Source organism: Lagopus muta, chromosome 5 (assembly GCF_023343835.1).
Source record: "Lagopus muta isolate bLagMut1 chromosome 5, bLagMut1 primary, whole genome shotgun sequence".
Classification (NCBI taxonomy): domain Eukaryota; kingdom Metazoa; phylum Chordata; class Aves; order Galliformes; family Phasianidae; genus Lagopus; species Lagopus muta.
The window spans coordinates 41,045,369-41,061,968 of record NC_064437.1 but is presented as its reverse complement, the minus strand read 5'-3'; the positions used below and the strand labels follow the sequence as shown (position 1 = coordinate 41,061,968).

The window sequence follows — 16,600 nt, the reverse complement described above, 5'->3', positions numbered from 1 at the left end:
TAATTTCCTTTATTAACTAGCCCATACATTCTGAAATGCCAGAACCAGCCAATATCAGCAAGCCCCTGAGGTGAAGCATGGGCTGCCAGCCAGGACAGAATTACAATCAGAGGCTTCACAGCTAAACCTCTGTTTCTACAAGCCACAGAGGTAGGAATTAAGGATGTCTAACAAACTTTTACCCCAGGCAGTAACACAAAACTTGGTGTCCATCACCATGTACATAAAAGGACAACACTCCTTGCATGACTGGGCATTTCTTAACAGTGAGTTTTAGCTAACATTTTACTGGTTGTCCATCCTGCACAATGAGCTCTTCCTGCAGTTCATAATAGCTGGCCCTCTTTTCTCCATTACCTGGAACAACTCTGTACCTTCAGCAGTTTGTCACCACAGCATTTTCCACTTTTTTCAAATCATTTCTGAATATAGTGAACAGCATCAATAAAGGGTATCAATAAAACTTGCTTCAACTACCCAAATGCTTTAGTTCTGCTTACTTTAATTACTTCATTTAGGTTGTAAATGCAGTGGATACTTCTTGTCAGCATGTCTCTTGGCAGGAGCACTATGAATATGAAATATTACTTGATGTCCTTAAACATAGGCCAGTCTAACAAGTCCTGTACATGACTTATATAAAAGTCACTAAGAATCGGGACTGTAGAAGCTCACCAATACCAGATGCTGAATTACCCTGTGGATGAGAAATTAATTTCATATTTAGGATCACAAGATCCTTTGTGTCAACTTTGATACGACATAAATGAGACACCGCTAGCAAATACATACAAAAAATTTTAACTGTGAGTTGAATACAAAACAATGCTGGATGAAAAAATCAACCACCAAAAAGGTCCTTTTTTTAGGTTTATTTTGTCTCCATGTGGTTCCACTGCAATAATTCTTCCAGCCCACTCCGAATTTCTTTGGTAAAATAGCTGTCTCCTCTGCAGGGTAGCAGTAGATGATCTTAAGGTGGGAATGCATCCTGATTATCCACTGTAATTTCCTGAAACAGGCATCTCATTTAGAACTGTTTGTCTCAAGATTTTCTGAGCTGTAGATTTTGCCTCAGTGGGAAGTCTGCCTACTGGAGTCCTTTCTACATAGTATGAGGTCTGCTAAGATACAATTCCACAATGATCTGTATCTGTACAAAGTGAGTAAACAATGCTGCTATTAATTGCTGTTCTAGCAGGTGAGACTGTTCAGCAGGAGCAGAAACAAACATTGCAGCAGAAGCAAGCTCGCCCTTTAGTTTCCTAATTCACCCCTACATACACACTTGATAAATGACATCAAGCTCCTTTCTCACTGCAGGGTGTTACATCCTTTTGTTCTCAGCATATCTAAGAGAGATCAAAATTTAAAAAATTTCACTTTCCGAATTACTCTCTGTTCAAGATTACCAGCAGACTACATCAACTAAGTTAAAACGGAACTGTTGCTGTCAATACGTGATGTTACTTCTCTTCACTGGAATACCACTGCAGCATTTTAAAAGAATTATCAAATCACTTAAAAATTTATACCAGAAGAAATACTGGAAACCTTCCAAAATGTGAACAGGAATATAGGTACATTTTCTTCAACCGATGCTGCAGAAATGATGCCAAAATTGAAGTTTCACCTCCTGGTGCCCTGTTAACCCCCCTTGGTCTCTCAAATTTCCTTTTCCTGTTACGTCACTGATAACTTCATGATAGGGATGACAAACAAGAACCTGAGCTCCATTTGTTCAGATATCACCATTAGTTTTAATGTAGAGATAACAGCAACTGAAATGTTAAGGCTTTCTTAGTATGAGGGCTGCTCCAAAAGTAATGGCTCCTATTTTATGATGTCAGCCTGCAATCTCAGAAGCAGATGTTGGTGGGATGGCAGTAGAGGCCGAACCTCCCTGGACCAGTACCCTGCTACAGGTTGTTGCTGTGTGACAGATGGCAGCAGAGATGCAGTCTGACAGAATGGTGTCTGACATGGAAGTGAGGATGAACGCGTGTCACTGAATTCCTCCACATGGAAAAAATGGCACCCAGTGACTTTATCGATGCTTGCTGAGTGTTTTTGGATACCAAATAGATGTGGGATGCACAGTGTGTTTCAGCAATGGCAACAAGGAGGCAGCTCCACTGGTGCACATTTTCCACAAGAGTGACACAAGCAGGCTCTTGTTCATCATGCATAGCTAATTGCAGAGCCTCTGCTGAAAAATACTACTTTGTGACAATTTGCTTTATCAAACAGTGCTGTTGTACTCTTTATCTGCTGTAGTTTCCATCAAAATAAATGGAAGGCATTCCTTTCAGAGCAAACTTTGGTTTCCCTGATTTATTTACCTTAACTTAGCTTTTTTATATTTACTCTAATTGTTGAGTAGATTTTCCAAATACAAGACATTTTAAGATGCTTCAGAAACCGTGTAAAAATTTAGAATAATTTTCATCTCAAAGCACTGCAACACATAAAGAACAGCTTGACTATAGCTATCAAACCCACTACACAAGCTACCTTCAGCATATGTTGAAGGATGGCAAGAAAGTGCTGCTCCAATACAACGGTCTCCAAAAATACAACTAAAATGACCACCAACCACTCTCAGGAATGTTTTCCTTCCAGATTTCTCAAATGTGGATCGCCATCTGATCACAGAGAGAGTTTAACATATGAAATAAAACCTTGAAATAATAAAACCTGCTTAGACGTGCTGGGCTCCACATAAAGCAGTCCTTTGATAGTGTTGATCAGTAATGGCCACCTATGCCAGAGCACAGTATTTCACACATTTATCACTAAATTTTCTTTAATAAATTGTACATCCCTTCTAACCCTAACTTACACGTAAGATAGCCTAGAAACTCAAGTATCTTCTCAGTTTTCTTCTTTTCTCTATTCCCAATCTCTTTCTCAACTGAAGCCAAGCTAGCAAACTGAAAAAACAAACACACTTTTCTGCAGAGAATCAACTGTTAACAGAAGCTCAGAGCACTCTACAAAATGTAGTTTCTAGTATTCCGGCACAAATTCCTACCAGGTCAATGATCTGTAAAGCCTTTGTTTTAAGAGTGCATTGTCTAAGCATCACTTCTTGAAAATTTGATCAATTTCAGTGGCTAATATTAAGTCCAGGTCCTTAAAAGAAGGCTGTCACTTCAAGGGCAGTTGGACTAGATGGCCTTCAGAGATCCTTTCCAATTCTAAGGATTCTATATTTCTAACTATATTTACATTGCAAAAGCATTTGTAATTTCTCTTTTTTAATCTGTTGCCTTCCCTTCTTTTTTTTAATGGATATACTGCTGCTATAAAAAAGACCACTAAGCTCTGTTAAGTTATAAGCAGAAAGCCCAAAAAGGGAACCAGAACAAAACTGAAGTGAAAGAGTTTGAGAAAGGCATAGAAGCTGCACCGTACCACATTTCTCAAACAAATTACAGCCACCAGCAGGCTAACAGAATCTGAGAGGTCAACAGATCATCCAGGTGTAAAACAAAAAAACAAAGCACTTAGGGAAGATAAATCCAGGGATGCAAAAACTACTTTTGCTGTGTTCACAGAATCACAGAATCACAAGGTTGGAAACGACCTGCAAGATCATCTAGTCCAACCACCCTCCCATTCCTATCAGTGCCACAAGCTACTAAACCATCTCTCGTAGCTCCTCATCCAGGCGCCTCTTGAACACTACCAGGGACGGCGACTCCACCACCTCCCTGGGCAGCCATTCCACTGCCTGACCACCCTTTGAAAGCCATCTCAGAGGATTCCCACTTCAGAAAAAAAAAAAAAAGCTTTGGCTGTGCCCCTCACAAAGTTAAAAGCCACCAAAGAAGCAGTCATAGGACAGTAGTGGCAGAAGAAAAAGATCACTTCCCAAAACATAGTCACGATTTCCAAGATCAGATGGCATCCACCCCAGAAACTCAGTGGTGAAACAACTGAACTTCCAAATCCAATATGCATAGTCTTGGTTTATAATACATCAGTATCAGGAGGCTTGAAGATTACTAAGAGGATAACAGTTTGCAAAATGGTCCTAGGAGGAATATCCCAGTTCAACGATAACATTAGCCCCGTTTTGTCTGTGCGGAGCAGATCTGAGCTCTGTGGCACAAACCAGCAATCACGTAGATAAGCATGATGCACAGAGACACCAAACGTTTGTGAATCTTTTGGCCATACTGCATGGCTTTCTAGATTCTCAGAAGGCACTCAGTGAGGTCCCTTAGTAAAGACTCATTAAAAAAAAAAAAAAAAAAAGCAAACATGAATATGCCTTGGTACAAAGGAAAAGACCATATGTGAATAACTGCTGAAAAGACAAGAAACAAAGGCGGGTATGCGTCTGATGGGAGCTCTGCACAATTCTGCTCAGGCTTGTATTCTCCTCTGTGTTTGTCAAAGGTAAATAAAAGCGTGACAACAGTTGATGAGTAATTCAGGGAAAAGACAAGCACAATCTGCAAATAAATGAAGGATGAGTTCATACTGCCGAGGGGGCAGTAAGGATGGCAGATAAAATTCACTGCAGTGTCCATTGTTAATGCACATGGTTAGCCATTACTGTGCAGAAATGAGAATTTTGCAGAACGATAGAAACCACTGCTTTGCAACAGAAAGAAAAGCAAAAGAAACAGCTAGGAACTGCTGGGAACTGAGCACAAGACTGAAAGCATTACTACACCACCACTATAATTCCAAGTACAAGAGAGCAAAAAAAGAAAAGAAAGAAGAAATAAAGACAAAACCATCTATGACAGGGAATATCAAGCCACTGCCTTCAGCTTAGGGAACCTCAGAGGAATGAGTTACTGGAAAATAAGTGAGTCTTCTGGGAGCCGGCTGCCCTGCTCTTCCGCCATCAGTCAGCACTGGAGACAGGCTGTCAGCAGGGAGGACCTCCCACCCAACCTGGCTGCTCTTATCAGTTCTCATCTCCTGTCTTTATTCCAACTCTGAGCCTTAGAAATTGCATTGCAATTCTGAATGAAGACAACAGAAAGCTGATCCAGGCCAACATCCACTAAAACAAGTAGAAGGAACCTGAAGGAAACGAGTTTAATCCTGAAATGTTAAGACCTGTAGCTGTCCTCTGAGGTCACTGACTTCATCTTTGAATTTCGTGCAGCAGGATCATACCTAGAGTGAGCTACTTATGAACATCATACAGATAGAAGATTTATGAACCATTTCACTTCAATGAATTGAGGTAATCTTTATTTCCCATCAGATACATTGAGAGCAGAAATAAAAAAAAAAAAAAGGAGAGTACAAACAAAGTACTGATAAAGCAATGGGAATGACATAAATCACTCACCGCTGTCTGGTGATAGGGGAGGCACTGTAACATGATCATATGAAAAGTCTAACCAAGAAAGACAGGTTGGCAATCCCACTGTTTCAAAGCTCTTTTTCCTTTAACTTATTAAGCAGAAATAGGATAGACTTGCACAAAATAAAAAAGCAAAAGAAATTTTAAAAAAGCAAAGAAAGAAAGACAACCCCCTAGCACATGTCACAGAACGATTGTTATTTTCTAATCACACAGTTATCACCTACGCAGATATTGTAAGTTTATTATACCCCAAAAACTAAGGAAAAGCCAGCTCATTTTAGAAAAAAGAAGCCTGTCTCATTCAGTGTTTAATACACTACGTACATGTTTGGAGCCACTTAGGTGAAAACAATTTAGGAGGAAATTAGTATTGTGAAACACAGCCATTAACAGAAGAATATATATATATATATTCTTATATTATATATAATATGTATATTGTATACATACATTGTACGTACAAATATATACATAATATATATGGAATAATACATACACATATACACATTTTATAAAGCAGCCTTCGATTCCAAGATGTTTCTAATGAATTGATAAACAACATAGACTCATAGCAAAAGGGAAAGTTACTGGAGTAAAATAGCTAAATATGACTCTATATCAATTTTTTTCCTCCTCGCGTTTGCTTCAGCAGAGCTCCATCATGGTGCTCTTGCCAGCAAGCCTCTCAAGAGCCCTAGGGGCAACAGCTTGTCCATCTGCAAAGCAGAAATGAATCTGTCCCAGAGAGCTCTGTAATGAGCAAGTGAAAGTCTCTGTGCAGCTGACCAAACCTTGTGACTGCAATTATCTGAGAGCAGAACAAACTTTTTCCATATGCTTCCAAACAAATTTCAGAATGGTACTACTTTGGCCACAGCCAAAACAGAAATATGCTCCATTTTAAGGATTAATATTAGCACTGCCAATCGGAAGTTAACTCACACATTAAAAATACCAACTAAAAAAATGTGGATTGTATGCAGGATGAAACATAGAAAAGATTTCCACGATTTCCTTCCTTCTCTTGTATCATGCAGTCACACAGCAGGCTTGGAAAGGCATTCATTCCTTTTAGGTTTGAGCTTGCACACAAAAAGTTTTTTGCTGCACAAAAGACATTTGGAATTTAGTTCAATTAACATTAAAGCTTTCTCTCACAAATGCTTGGCATGTAGAAATTTAACTGAACTGTACCGTAATCCTTAAACAGCCTTTCCTATATGCATTGAGTGCTTTCTGGCTGTCATACTGCACACACATGTTGGACACCTACACCACGCAGATGCACAGTGGAATCTATCATCTCTGTTTTACGTAAAAGGCAGTATGTTGATACTGGCAACAGCAAAATAAACTTTAAGAACTAGTTTTAAATCTCTTCCTTCTTTCAAAGGCTCACAACTGTTTGCTAAGGTAAGAATTTTAACTCCTAACCTCTCTGAAAAGTGAGGATTTTTTGCTTAGTTGAAGTGGTGAAAACAAAATCAACCAAGCAGAAAACAGTCCATTTTTTTGGGACGGTCATTTCTGAAATTTGACCATCTTTTATTTTTTTTTTTATTGGATGCCTATTTGGTATTAAATATCATCTGAAGCAACTTACACATAGGAGATTCTTTTCTGAGCATCATTTTCTGGATGGAGTACGAAAAACACATTTAACTGTTCCAAGAATATAAGCAGTAAACACACATGCAGTAAATACACATTCACATCCTTATTTTAGTTACATAGTTACAAATGCTGGTCTACCAACTGCACGGTTATTATCATCAGATTAGCCAGTTAAGTCCGAAATTCCTAAATACAGCAACAATTTATATATATTCCAACAAGCAAATTCTTTTTATTTGTAAAAAACTCAGTGTACAAGATTTCCAGACTATTTTTTACCTCCCTCAGTGGTTTCAGCAAAGATAAGGGACAATCAATTCTTTCCAAGCTCTTTCCTGGAGCTTGTCTGCTACCTCATTTCCTGGCTCCTATGAAGCAATGTGAGACAAAACTTTGGTGAAAACTATCACCATAACATTTATGTTTTGAAATAGTGAGTTTAGTCCCTCAAAGTGAGTAGCACATGGTATATGAGACAGTTCATACAATTAAGTTTAAAAAGAAAGAAGTTACTGAAAGGTTTTCCAACACACTCTTCTTTCACACTTCTCAGTAGCCTACTTCACGAGACCTCCAGCTTCCAGACACTGCCAGGTGTTCTTACCCTTGATTTGCCCATCTCTGCCAGCTCTGTGAAGCACCTCTTTCAAACTCACTCTAATCACAGCATCACAGATTAAAAAGTGATATTCTTAGCTTCATCATTCACTGAGACTTGTAAATCAATTAAATGAAGAAGAAACAGACCTTGATTAAAGACCAGATTATATATAAGCTCAAAGACTATATATCATTAGATACTTCAAAGCCACAAAAACCAATTTGACTACTGTAACATAAAAACTTACCCACTTGGCAATCGGACACCCCTGAGAGCTTTTTCCTTCCTTTCCTGTATAAACGACTACCTCTATTCTCACAGCGCTTCCTTTTGCTCCATACCTGCATTAAGAAAGTTCAGGAGTGGAACTGAAAACACATTTTAAAACAGTAAACACATTCAATAAAACAAGAACAACAACTTTATTCTCAACTTTATTGAGAACAGAAGAGAAAAAAAATACATAGCACAACAAAGAACACTACTAAATTCAAAGTCCTGTTCGCAAAAGCGATTTTGAAACATCTATTCCAGTAACAGGCTTCTGTCACTAAGTGGCTTCCATTACTTGGAAAAGAAATGTTATCTGCTTGAAAATCCTCGAGCACTTAGTCACTTTCTGTCCAATTTGAGACAGGTTGTTTGCATGCAGGACACCAGAAAGCCTACTCCTGCCAGCTGCTAATCTCTGTCATCACTATGGACTTCAACAGCACCTATGAGCACACTGGCTAAAATTGCTGGAGCTCAGACAAGATGCGTGAATTTGGAATTAGAATGTGAGAGCTTCCCTCAAGCACATCAGAACAGGAAAATGTTTTACAAATGAGTACAGCAAAAGTATTAGAAAAACAAAGCCAAACAGCACTCATTTTCTCACAGCTCTTCTTCTTTTCTGTTTACACAAAAACACTGTTAGCACTAAAAAGCACATTTTCTCACCTGTTCTCCATTATTTCTCTCACAGCAGCAACGCTTGGTCCTGTCCCGAGGTGTGTGTAATATGGGCCCTCATCTTTCTCAATAATTTGCTCTACAAACAGGTTGAGAAAAATAAGTTCGCACATCATTTCTCATTTACATCACTACAAATCAGCACAGAAATGGTTTATAGAAACATTATCTTAAATACACAAAATCTGCCCCTGAAATGCAATGAATAAGTAGCATGATTGATTTTTCCCCTCAGAGACATCAAAATTATACTATTTCATGCTTGCTTTCTCCTATTAATCTTCTGGTAGATTCTCTTTCTTGGTGCTACAAATAGATCCTATTTATAATACTATCTTGCATTCTTTACCAATGTTCATTGCAGGACCTGACACATATTGACTAAGTAAGCTTCCAATGCCCTTGTGAGTAGGCAAACATTATCAATTAATTTTAGACAACGGAGAATTGAGGCCAAAAAACATCAGCTGACAGTCATATACTACTACAGAACAAAAAACGCAATCCAGGCCTCTTAACTAACAGCTTGTTGCTTCAGAACATTAGAGCAAAGATGAAAAAATCTTCCTGTGTACAATGTTAACAGTCCCTGCAGTGGTTTTTTCTTCCCCATCTGTGTGCTTTGATAGTTTGAAAACACAGCATGTCCAATACCATCAATCAAGTTGTATTGCAAAATTCTCAGCACCGAGTTCAATCCAACACCTCATGCTACAACACAAACTGTTCTGTATCTGGATTTATTACCTAATCTCCACCTCATCTTATCTCTGAGATGAGACATCTACAAGCCTTTGACAGGAATCATAACAGAAACTCCCACCACCCTCAGGGCAAACCATGACAGTAACAGAACTGCCCTCAACAATTCCCTGCTGCTTAGCCAGGAGGCATTTAGGTAAAAATGAAAAGGTATTGGGAAAGTTTTTGCCCAGCTCATCTCAAGCAGAAACTAGTTTGAGACCATAGAAATCCTGATCTAATATACTCAGATGAAATTACAAGCATACAAGCGAGTAACAAGAAAACAACTGGAAAAACTCATTTTCCTCAATTTCAATTTAAACAGGTCAGATGCAAGGCCAAAAATACTGAATTTTGCTGTTATTTGCAGGCCTGAAGAACACCAGGCAAAGGTTACAGAAAGGGAAAGAATCATTTTCTTCTAGTTCCTAACAGCAAAACAAGTATCTTTTTGCAACACCTATGCACCAAGTATACTTTCTTGCATTAAGGGGAGCAACACAAACACATGCCCATGTGAGAGGTACAGGTAAAAGCTAGCAAAAGGATGACTTACCAACACAGTCACAAGTTGGCAATTCAGACTGTCCTTTTTTTGTAGGTGTATCTATTAAATTTTTTGTAGGAGTATCGAGAAACTTCATCGGTGATTCAAGAAAACTGCTGAGTGTGTTTTTTGCTGGAGAACACCCTGAGTCGCCTGTGCTCTGCGGATGGTCAGTACCCAAACTTCTTGATGTTAGAATGGTAACTTCACCTGCACACTCCATGTTCCTGAGAGCTTCCACAGTGCCTGGCACCTGACCCGCACTGCAGGAAACAGGCAGCATCTGCGACTTCGGATCTACCTGTCGATCAACAGCACCCTGCTGGACATAGGCTTTATCTTCACTGCACGCTTCGCTAGCTCTCAGGTTAGACTGACTAAAAGTTTGAGGCAAAGGATGTGTCTGACCAACATTCACTGCCTGCTGTACCTGAGAATTACATTTTTCTGTAAACATCTGTGTGTTTTCACTTGGTCTGGTTAACAAGGATGCTGTTTTCAACTGCGAAACTGACAGAGGATTACGGGAGAGCAGATCACTATATTGGTTACATGCCGCAACATCGTTTTTCAGTGGAATGATGCCTGGTGGGTCACTGGAGCCTGCAGTTTTGATTTGCTCATTCACCACTTCATAGCCAAACAACCTGTCTTTTTTTTTGTCCTGCGGTACCTCAGATAATCTGTGGAACTTTATCTGTGTTTGAGGAAGAAACAACCTAGGTTTTTCCTGTAATGTCAGCGCATTTTGACTCAGTGCTTTCTGTACTTTGGTTCTTGGTGATTTTTTTTCCGACAAAGCTATTCTAGAGTCCTGTGGCATGGTTTGGCCAAGCTTGTGCAGTTTTGATGATATCCAAATGTCCTGTAACTCACTATGCTGGCATGACAACAACTCTAGTTGGTTTCGATTAATTTGTTGATAGCGTGCTTCTTGAGGCTTTTTTTTGTGTCTTGGTTTCCATGGTACAGCATTTCCTTTTTTATTTGTTGATTGTTTTTGCTTTAACAGTAAGGAACCGCAATTATGCCTAAAAAATACAGATTCTTTTCTCTGCAGCAGATCTTGGTTATGTTTTGCTTGCCTCTCATGGGATATTAAGTTAAGCAGCGATGTCTTTATGTCATTCTTCTGTTCTGGATTTGCCCGGTTTGATTCAATTAATGCTGCAAGTTGAGTTAGTTGTGTAGCTACATCCTCTTCATCCTGGCTGTGAATTCCTCCTTCTTTAATTAAAGAACCAGCTTCCAAGTTCAAATCATTACAGGTTGGCTTTTGATCTAACTGGCCAAGAGTATCCAAGCTGTTGCTCGCATGTTGAACATTGCAATACCGTGAAAGGGGGACTGGATCATAGTTTTTCTTGGTATTAAGTCCTGAAAATGATTTTGCATTAGATCTTAACTCGGATAAAGTTTTGGTATCTCCTGAGGATAACTGCAGTTTATACATCTCGCTAGCAAGATTGGCAGGTTTGTCACGCAATTCAGAAATCGAACTTTGGCCATTGTACAACGCTGGCTTATTCGGGAGCTGCTTTTGTGAGTGAGCACAGTGAGTCAAGAGCTGTTGTTCTTTCTGTAAGTAAGTGTCATTGATTTCTTTTAATGTAGAAGACGTAAAGGAGGATGAAATATCTCTTTTATAACTATGGAGCAAGTTGGAAGTTCTTTCTTCTGTACACTCACTATTTTCAGCTTTAGCTGGGGAAGATGTTCCTAAAGGGACTTCAGATAACTGTGTTAAAGCTTCAATAGCTACAACCTGCTCCACAGTTAGGTTTCTGTTTTTAATCAGGGACAAGAAAGTTGGCTGGAGTGAAGGACTCTCATGCTGTGTCTCTGCGTTAGGTACTCTGAAGCCATCCTCTCCATGCACTTCCTCTTTAACCAAAGGAGGACAACACGTGCTTTCTTGCAGATCCAAAACAGAACTGGTTTGCAGTACTGACTTATCAGAATCCTGAAAGACACTGCAAGTACAGTTTTCCTCTTTCATGAAAAGATTTCCTTGTTTGTCTGGGTGAACACAGCTAACACTAGTTGTCAGAGTGCTGACTATGTCATTCAGATTGGTAGCCTTCATCCACTGGGCATGGGAGTTGCTTGTCAAATCTGTCCTTTCCACTACAGCTGCTTTTTTCAGTGAAGCAACTGCTTCTGGTGATAAGTAATGTAGGGTTTTTATGCCATTTTTGATGGTCTGTGCAAATGATTTTTTTGGCTCAGCTAATTGACTGGGAGAGACCGCTCTTTCACTTTCTTCTGCATTTCTCAAGTGTTCGTGGCCTGTCACAGTTCCATGGGTATCTCCATTGACATGGACACCAAAGGATGGCTTCTCGTTATGTGCCCACTTCTCTGCTTCTAAGCCTGTCATTCTTTCTTTCTCCTTAGACTGTGCATTTTCAAAGGGTTGTGTTTGGTTTGTTTTCACCCTGTATTTTTCACCATGACCGCATATACTGCATTCCATGAGTTCTGGTCTGCGGCCATTTACTGGTTTGTTTTCTAAATTTGCCTGTGAAATAATAATAATAATAAAAAATGTTGTAACAGCTGCTCAAAAGCATTAAAAATAAGAAGCATATTACTTATAGCAATCAAATCCTACTTTGAATATATGAGGAATATCCTAATTAAGCACAGGCATAGATGTTGAAAAAAAACAGGAAGTCATAAAAAACCTGAAGCCTGCCCACATTTATAGTAAGGTCTTTTAATGGGGTAGGCAGAAGAAGAAAGCTTGTGCGTGGGGAAAACTAAAGAAATGAATTAGCACATAAAGGACTTCACTAAATGGTAAAGATTCTGATCTAAGGATTTAATTTTTTGCTGAATTTGCATAAGCAGAAAGTCTCCATCCAATTCAAAGCAAGACTGAAGTCTAAAAGCTTGGACTTCACAAAGTTTGGTACAATTGTACTTCTACAGCTATACTCAAACTGACATGTGACTTGTTTGGACACTCTAGCAAGAATAACTGCTTTTTGGGTTAGCTGCAACTCCTTCAAAACTGACAAATGTTAAAGTGAGATGGTTAATAAGCCAGCTATGGTGTTAGTGCATCTGAAAGTTACCACGTAAACACTGTGACTGCCTGCTACATTTAGATGGTACCTTTCACATTTCTGAACAGTATTTCAGGTAACTGAGCTAGCATTATTACTATTTTAGCAAACTCTTACTATTTAGTTTAATATATCCTTCATCTTCCCAGACACAATACACTTCATGTGGCTACAACAATTTCAAAACCGACCGAGTCAGAACACTGTGTCCTGGGGATTGTATGCAGATGGGCCTCATTTGAGGTAATAATCTTATTGCAGCACCTAAGAATTATTTGAATATTCTGTAGCTTTCAGCCCTACATAGAACAGAAAACAGCACTGTTTTTCAAATCAGACCCTGCAATAGAACTGATTAATTAACCATACATTGGCACAGAAGTTTTTAGCAGTTCACTTTTAGCACCAAATTTAAAATAGTTGAATCAAACATGATTTAGCAGCCACAGCTAAAATGCTTGGACTTCTCCAAGAAACGAGAACAAATGTAAAATGGATTTATGATTAATCATAACCATCAAGGTGAACCTTTCAGAAATCCCTAGGCAAAATGAAGCATATGCACCTAACTCCATCTGGAGCCCAATATCCGCCCCACAGCTGATCACTAATTAATAAAAAACATAACAGAGAATCCTTAGTGTGCCCTAAATATTATCAGGTATCAAAATACTACGAAAGTACTATGTAGAAACGCATGCAACACCTCTGCAGCTAAGTCAAATGTATGGAAATTAAGAAAGAAAGACACCATACATGTTTCTCCATTATGCACAAATGCTGACTCAGGTCTCTGAGCCTGAACTCCTCTGGATCCTGGGGAATTTTCATCAAATGGGACCCAGGGGATCACCAAGAAACTTCTAAGAGTTCCACAAAAGTGGATAAGTAAATCTGTTGTTAACAGGGCTAAAGGATTTACATAGGCCTCCATAACTACCAAAGAATACTGGAACAATCCATCACTAAAAAGTAAAAACACACAATTCTATGCCTACACAAAAGCTGCACTTCAGTTACCAGCTTCTTTCCTCTACACTTAACTTCAGGAAGAACCATATTATGAAGTTATATGTTACAATAAAAGTGTACCTCTATCAGTCCAAAAGCTGTCCCAACTATGTAAAACTGCTATTAAAAGCTATTTAATTGAGTAGGAAGCTGAGGAGGTAGAAGCAAATAGTTTAAAATCACTCCTCAGAGCTTACAGGTTTTCAATACAACCACAAAAAACTTTAAGTCTGCAAAATGAGTAATGAGAGATGGAGGGAGAGGAGGACAGTTCAAGCATGACCATCAGCAGGATGTCCCACTCTGTAAACACGCTGTTCCTCAGAAAAGTACTCTTATCTGACATAAAACTGTGCTTGAAAATACTCAGTACATTACCTGCTAGAAGCATACAAGTGCAGTGCTGTGTCCACGTAAGACCCAATTGATCTTAGCAGCAAACTGGCATTATTAATAAAATTCCTCACACATACAATAATTTCCATTGGAAATTTCTACTTCTAACTGGAAGCTGCCTACGTGCAACAGGGAAGAAAAAAAGACCAGCTGAATCATATCTCTGGTTCTGTTTCATATTTTATTTTTCCTCGCAATTAATGATAATAAAATTTGATTTAAAAAAGAAATCAACTCCTCTTCCTTCTGAGTACTGTGCCACTTTTCTTCTTTTGTTACTGTACTGCAATGAGTCCTAAATATACCCTTTTTAAATTTTCCTTCTCTTACCAGACTTTCCTGTGGCCTTTTCTTTTTAATAGGTAAAGCTACTGCTTCCCTGTATAAAAAGAAATACAGACATACTAGCAGGGGCAGAGGTCATTCGATTCTTCTCCTCAGCCAAAGTCTGGCAGACCAAAAGCAATAGCTCAGCAAATGCTTTTGCAGCTGAACAACGTGGTTGGAGAAGTCTATCTTCCAATCCTGAATCAAAGACTGAAAACTACAGTCAAGGATACCATGCTTCCAAGCAACAGCCTCAAAATTCATGGAAGCTGAGCACGGAAGACTGATCCGATTGATTTCTAAAGTTTTTGTACAAGTGTAATGGAAAGTGGTAGAATGAACTGGATCAATGAAAGCAATTTCCTCTCTTCCTCATGAAGGGGAGCACTGCTTAAGCTGGATATATAGAACACTAGCAAATCATACTCAAGATAAAACTTTGCAATAATTAATGTTATTAGGAGAAGAACCACAGAGTACAGCCCACCGTAGTCATTGCTAGATTGTTTAAACTTCAACATTTTATCTTTTTCTTCTTATATACATACTTCACTGCATGAGGTAATGCTTCCAAGCATACATGAAAAGCCAGTTACAGCAAATCACTCTCAAAAGAGTCAGACCGTAACATTGATTTTTCTTTTAATACAACATAACTGTGAAGTAATGCAAAGCTTTCAGTAATTCACAATCAAAATACAGTGTCAAGGCTAACCTAAAGACTTTTCCACATTTTCTGTACAATTGAGAGTAGACTGCAGGTTTGTATCTCACTTCATGTCTGCATAGGTGGTAATAATGCATTTTGTACTGAAGGTAACAGCCAGTAATTATTCTTGTAAAGCAGAAATAACAGATGATATGTAGATCAAATGCTGACAAAATGGCTCTCAGAGCAAGTCTTGACAAGCTGCACAACAGCCTACATCCCCTAAGTAGACATCCCAATTATATTCTTCCCCCACCCACACAGGAGCAGAGTTCTCAACACATGATAATAATGATTGCACCTATTAGCTTGTGCTAATAACCAGGATGACCTGAAAGGTAGCTCTTCCAGCATAACAACATTCAACAATGCAAAGGGATGGGTGAGTGAAGAGAGCTTGCACTGTGCACCTCTTTTCCTCTGCAGTGCTTTGGGTAAGTTTGGATCCTGATACAGCATCTGCAGCCATGCAGCAGGCCACACACGCTCTTCCAGGTTGGTAGAATGCTGGAACCACCTCAGAACTCTAATATCTTAAGAAGAAATTTCTTCCAGACAAACTGTTTGGGAGGGAGGGAAAAATAAAGACAACAAACATACTTCACCTCATATTTGAACAGGGTATTTTATTCGTGGCCCAGCTGTCAGATGTCAGTGCTTCACCAGGAGGTAAGCAAGAACCAGCCAGCTGACCAGTACCAATTTACTCCTATGCAATGTATTCCTATTCGCCAGTATCTGCCCAGCAGGACACGTAGCAACTCCATGGAATACAGGGTGGGTACTGCCTAACAGAGATGTAAGCATGGGACCATCATGTAGCGATAAAAAGATAGATGTGGGATAGAAGATATGGATAAAGAGCCAGAAAGCACCGGACTGGGGAAACACTCATCTATGTCGGGTGCTACCAAGTAAGCCACCCCGTGTATAGGTTTGAACAGATGCTGTGGAAAATGTAGGGTCACTGACTACCATAATGCAGACAACAGAAAAGTTGCTGCCTAAGGTTGCAGGCTGAACCAAGTTTCTGGGAAGGTAACCAGGCCACAGAGAAGGACAGCGCAGTGAAGTAGGGGCCCAGCCGCAAGCCGAGGCTCATTCCCATTAACTTTACCAGAAACTTACGTCTATTATCACCAGTTACATATTAACCATGGCCATGAAATGGTATGCGTCTCTCAGTACACCACACTTGTACAGCAGCTCACAGAAAGCACATTTCCCACAGATCTTCACGTAAAGAGAGCAATTTGGGTCCTACAATAATATAACATAACCTGCCCAT

The 16,600-nt window shown here is 39.3% G+C and overlaps 1 protein-coding gene across 4 annotated transcripts in view; it reads right to left on the bottom strand.

Annotated features, from left to right (window-relative positions):
- The window catches only part of TET1 (tet methylcytosine dioxygenase 1), a 74,216-nt gene that overhangs the window by 34,982 nt on the left and 22,634 nt on the right, over positions 1 to 16,600 (bottom strand). For all 4 annotated transcript variants that reach the window (XM_048943946.1, XM_048943943.1, XM_048943944.1 and 1 more), the window contains 3 exons: positions 9,808 to 12,319; positions 8,496 to 8,586; positions 7,801 to 7,894 (listed from right to left, as the gene is read on the bottom strand). In XM_048943946.1, the coding sequence (XP_048799903.1) occupies positions 7,801 to 7,894; positions 8,496 to 8,586; positions 9,808 to 12,319 (2,697 nt within the window). The remainder of the gene's footprint in view (positions 1 to 7,800; positions 7,895 to 8,495; positions 8,587 to 9,807; positions 12,320 to 16,600) is intronic.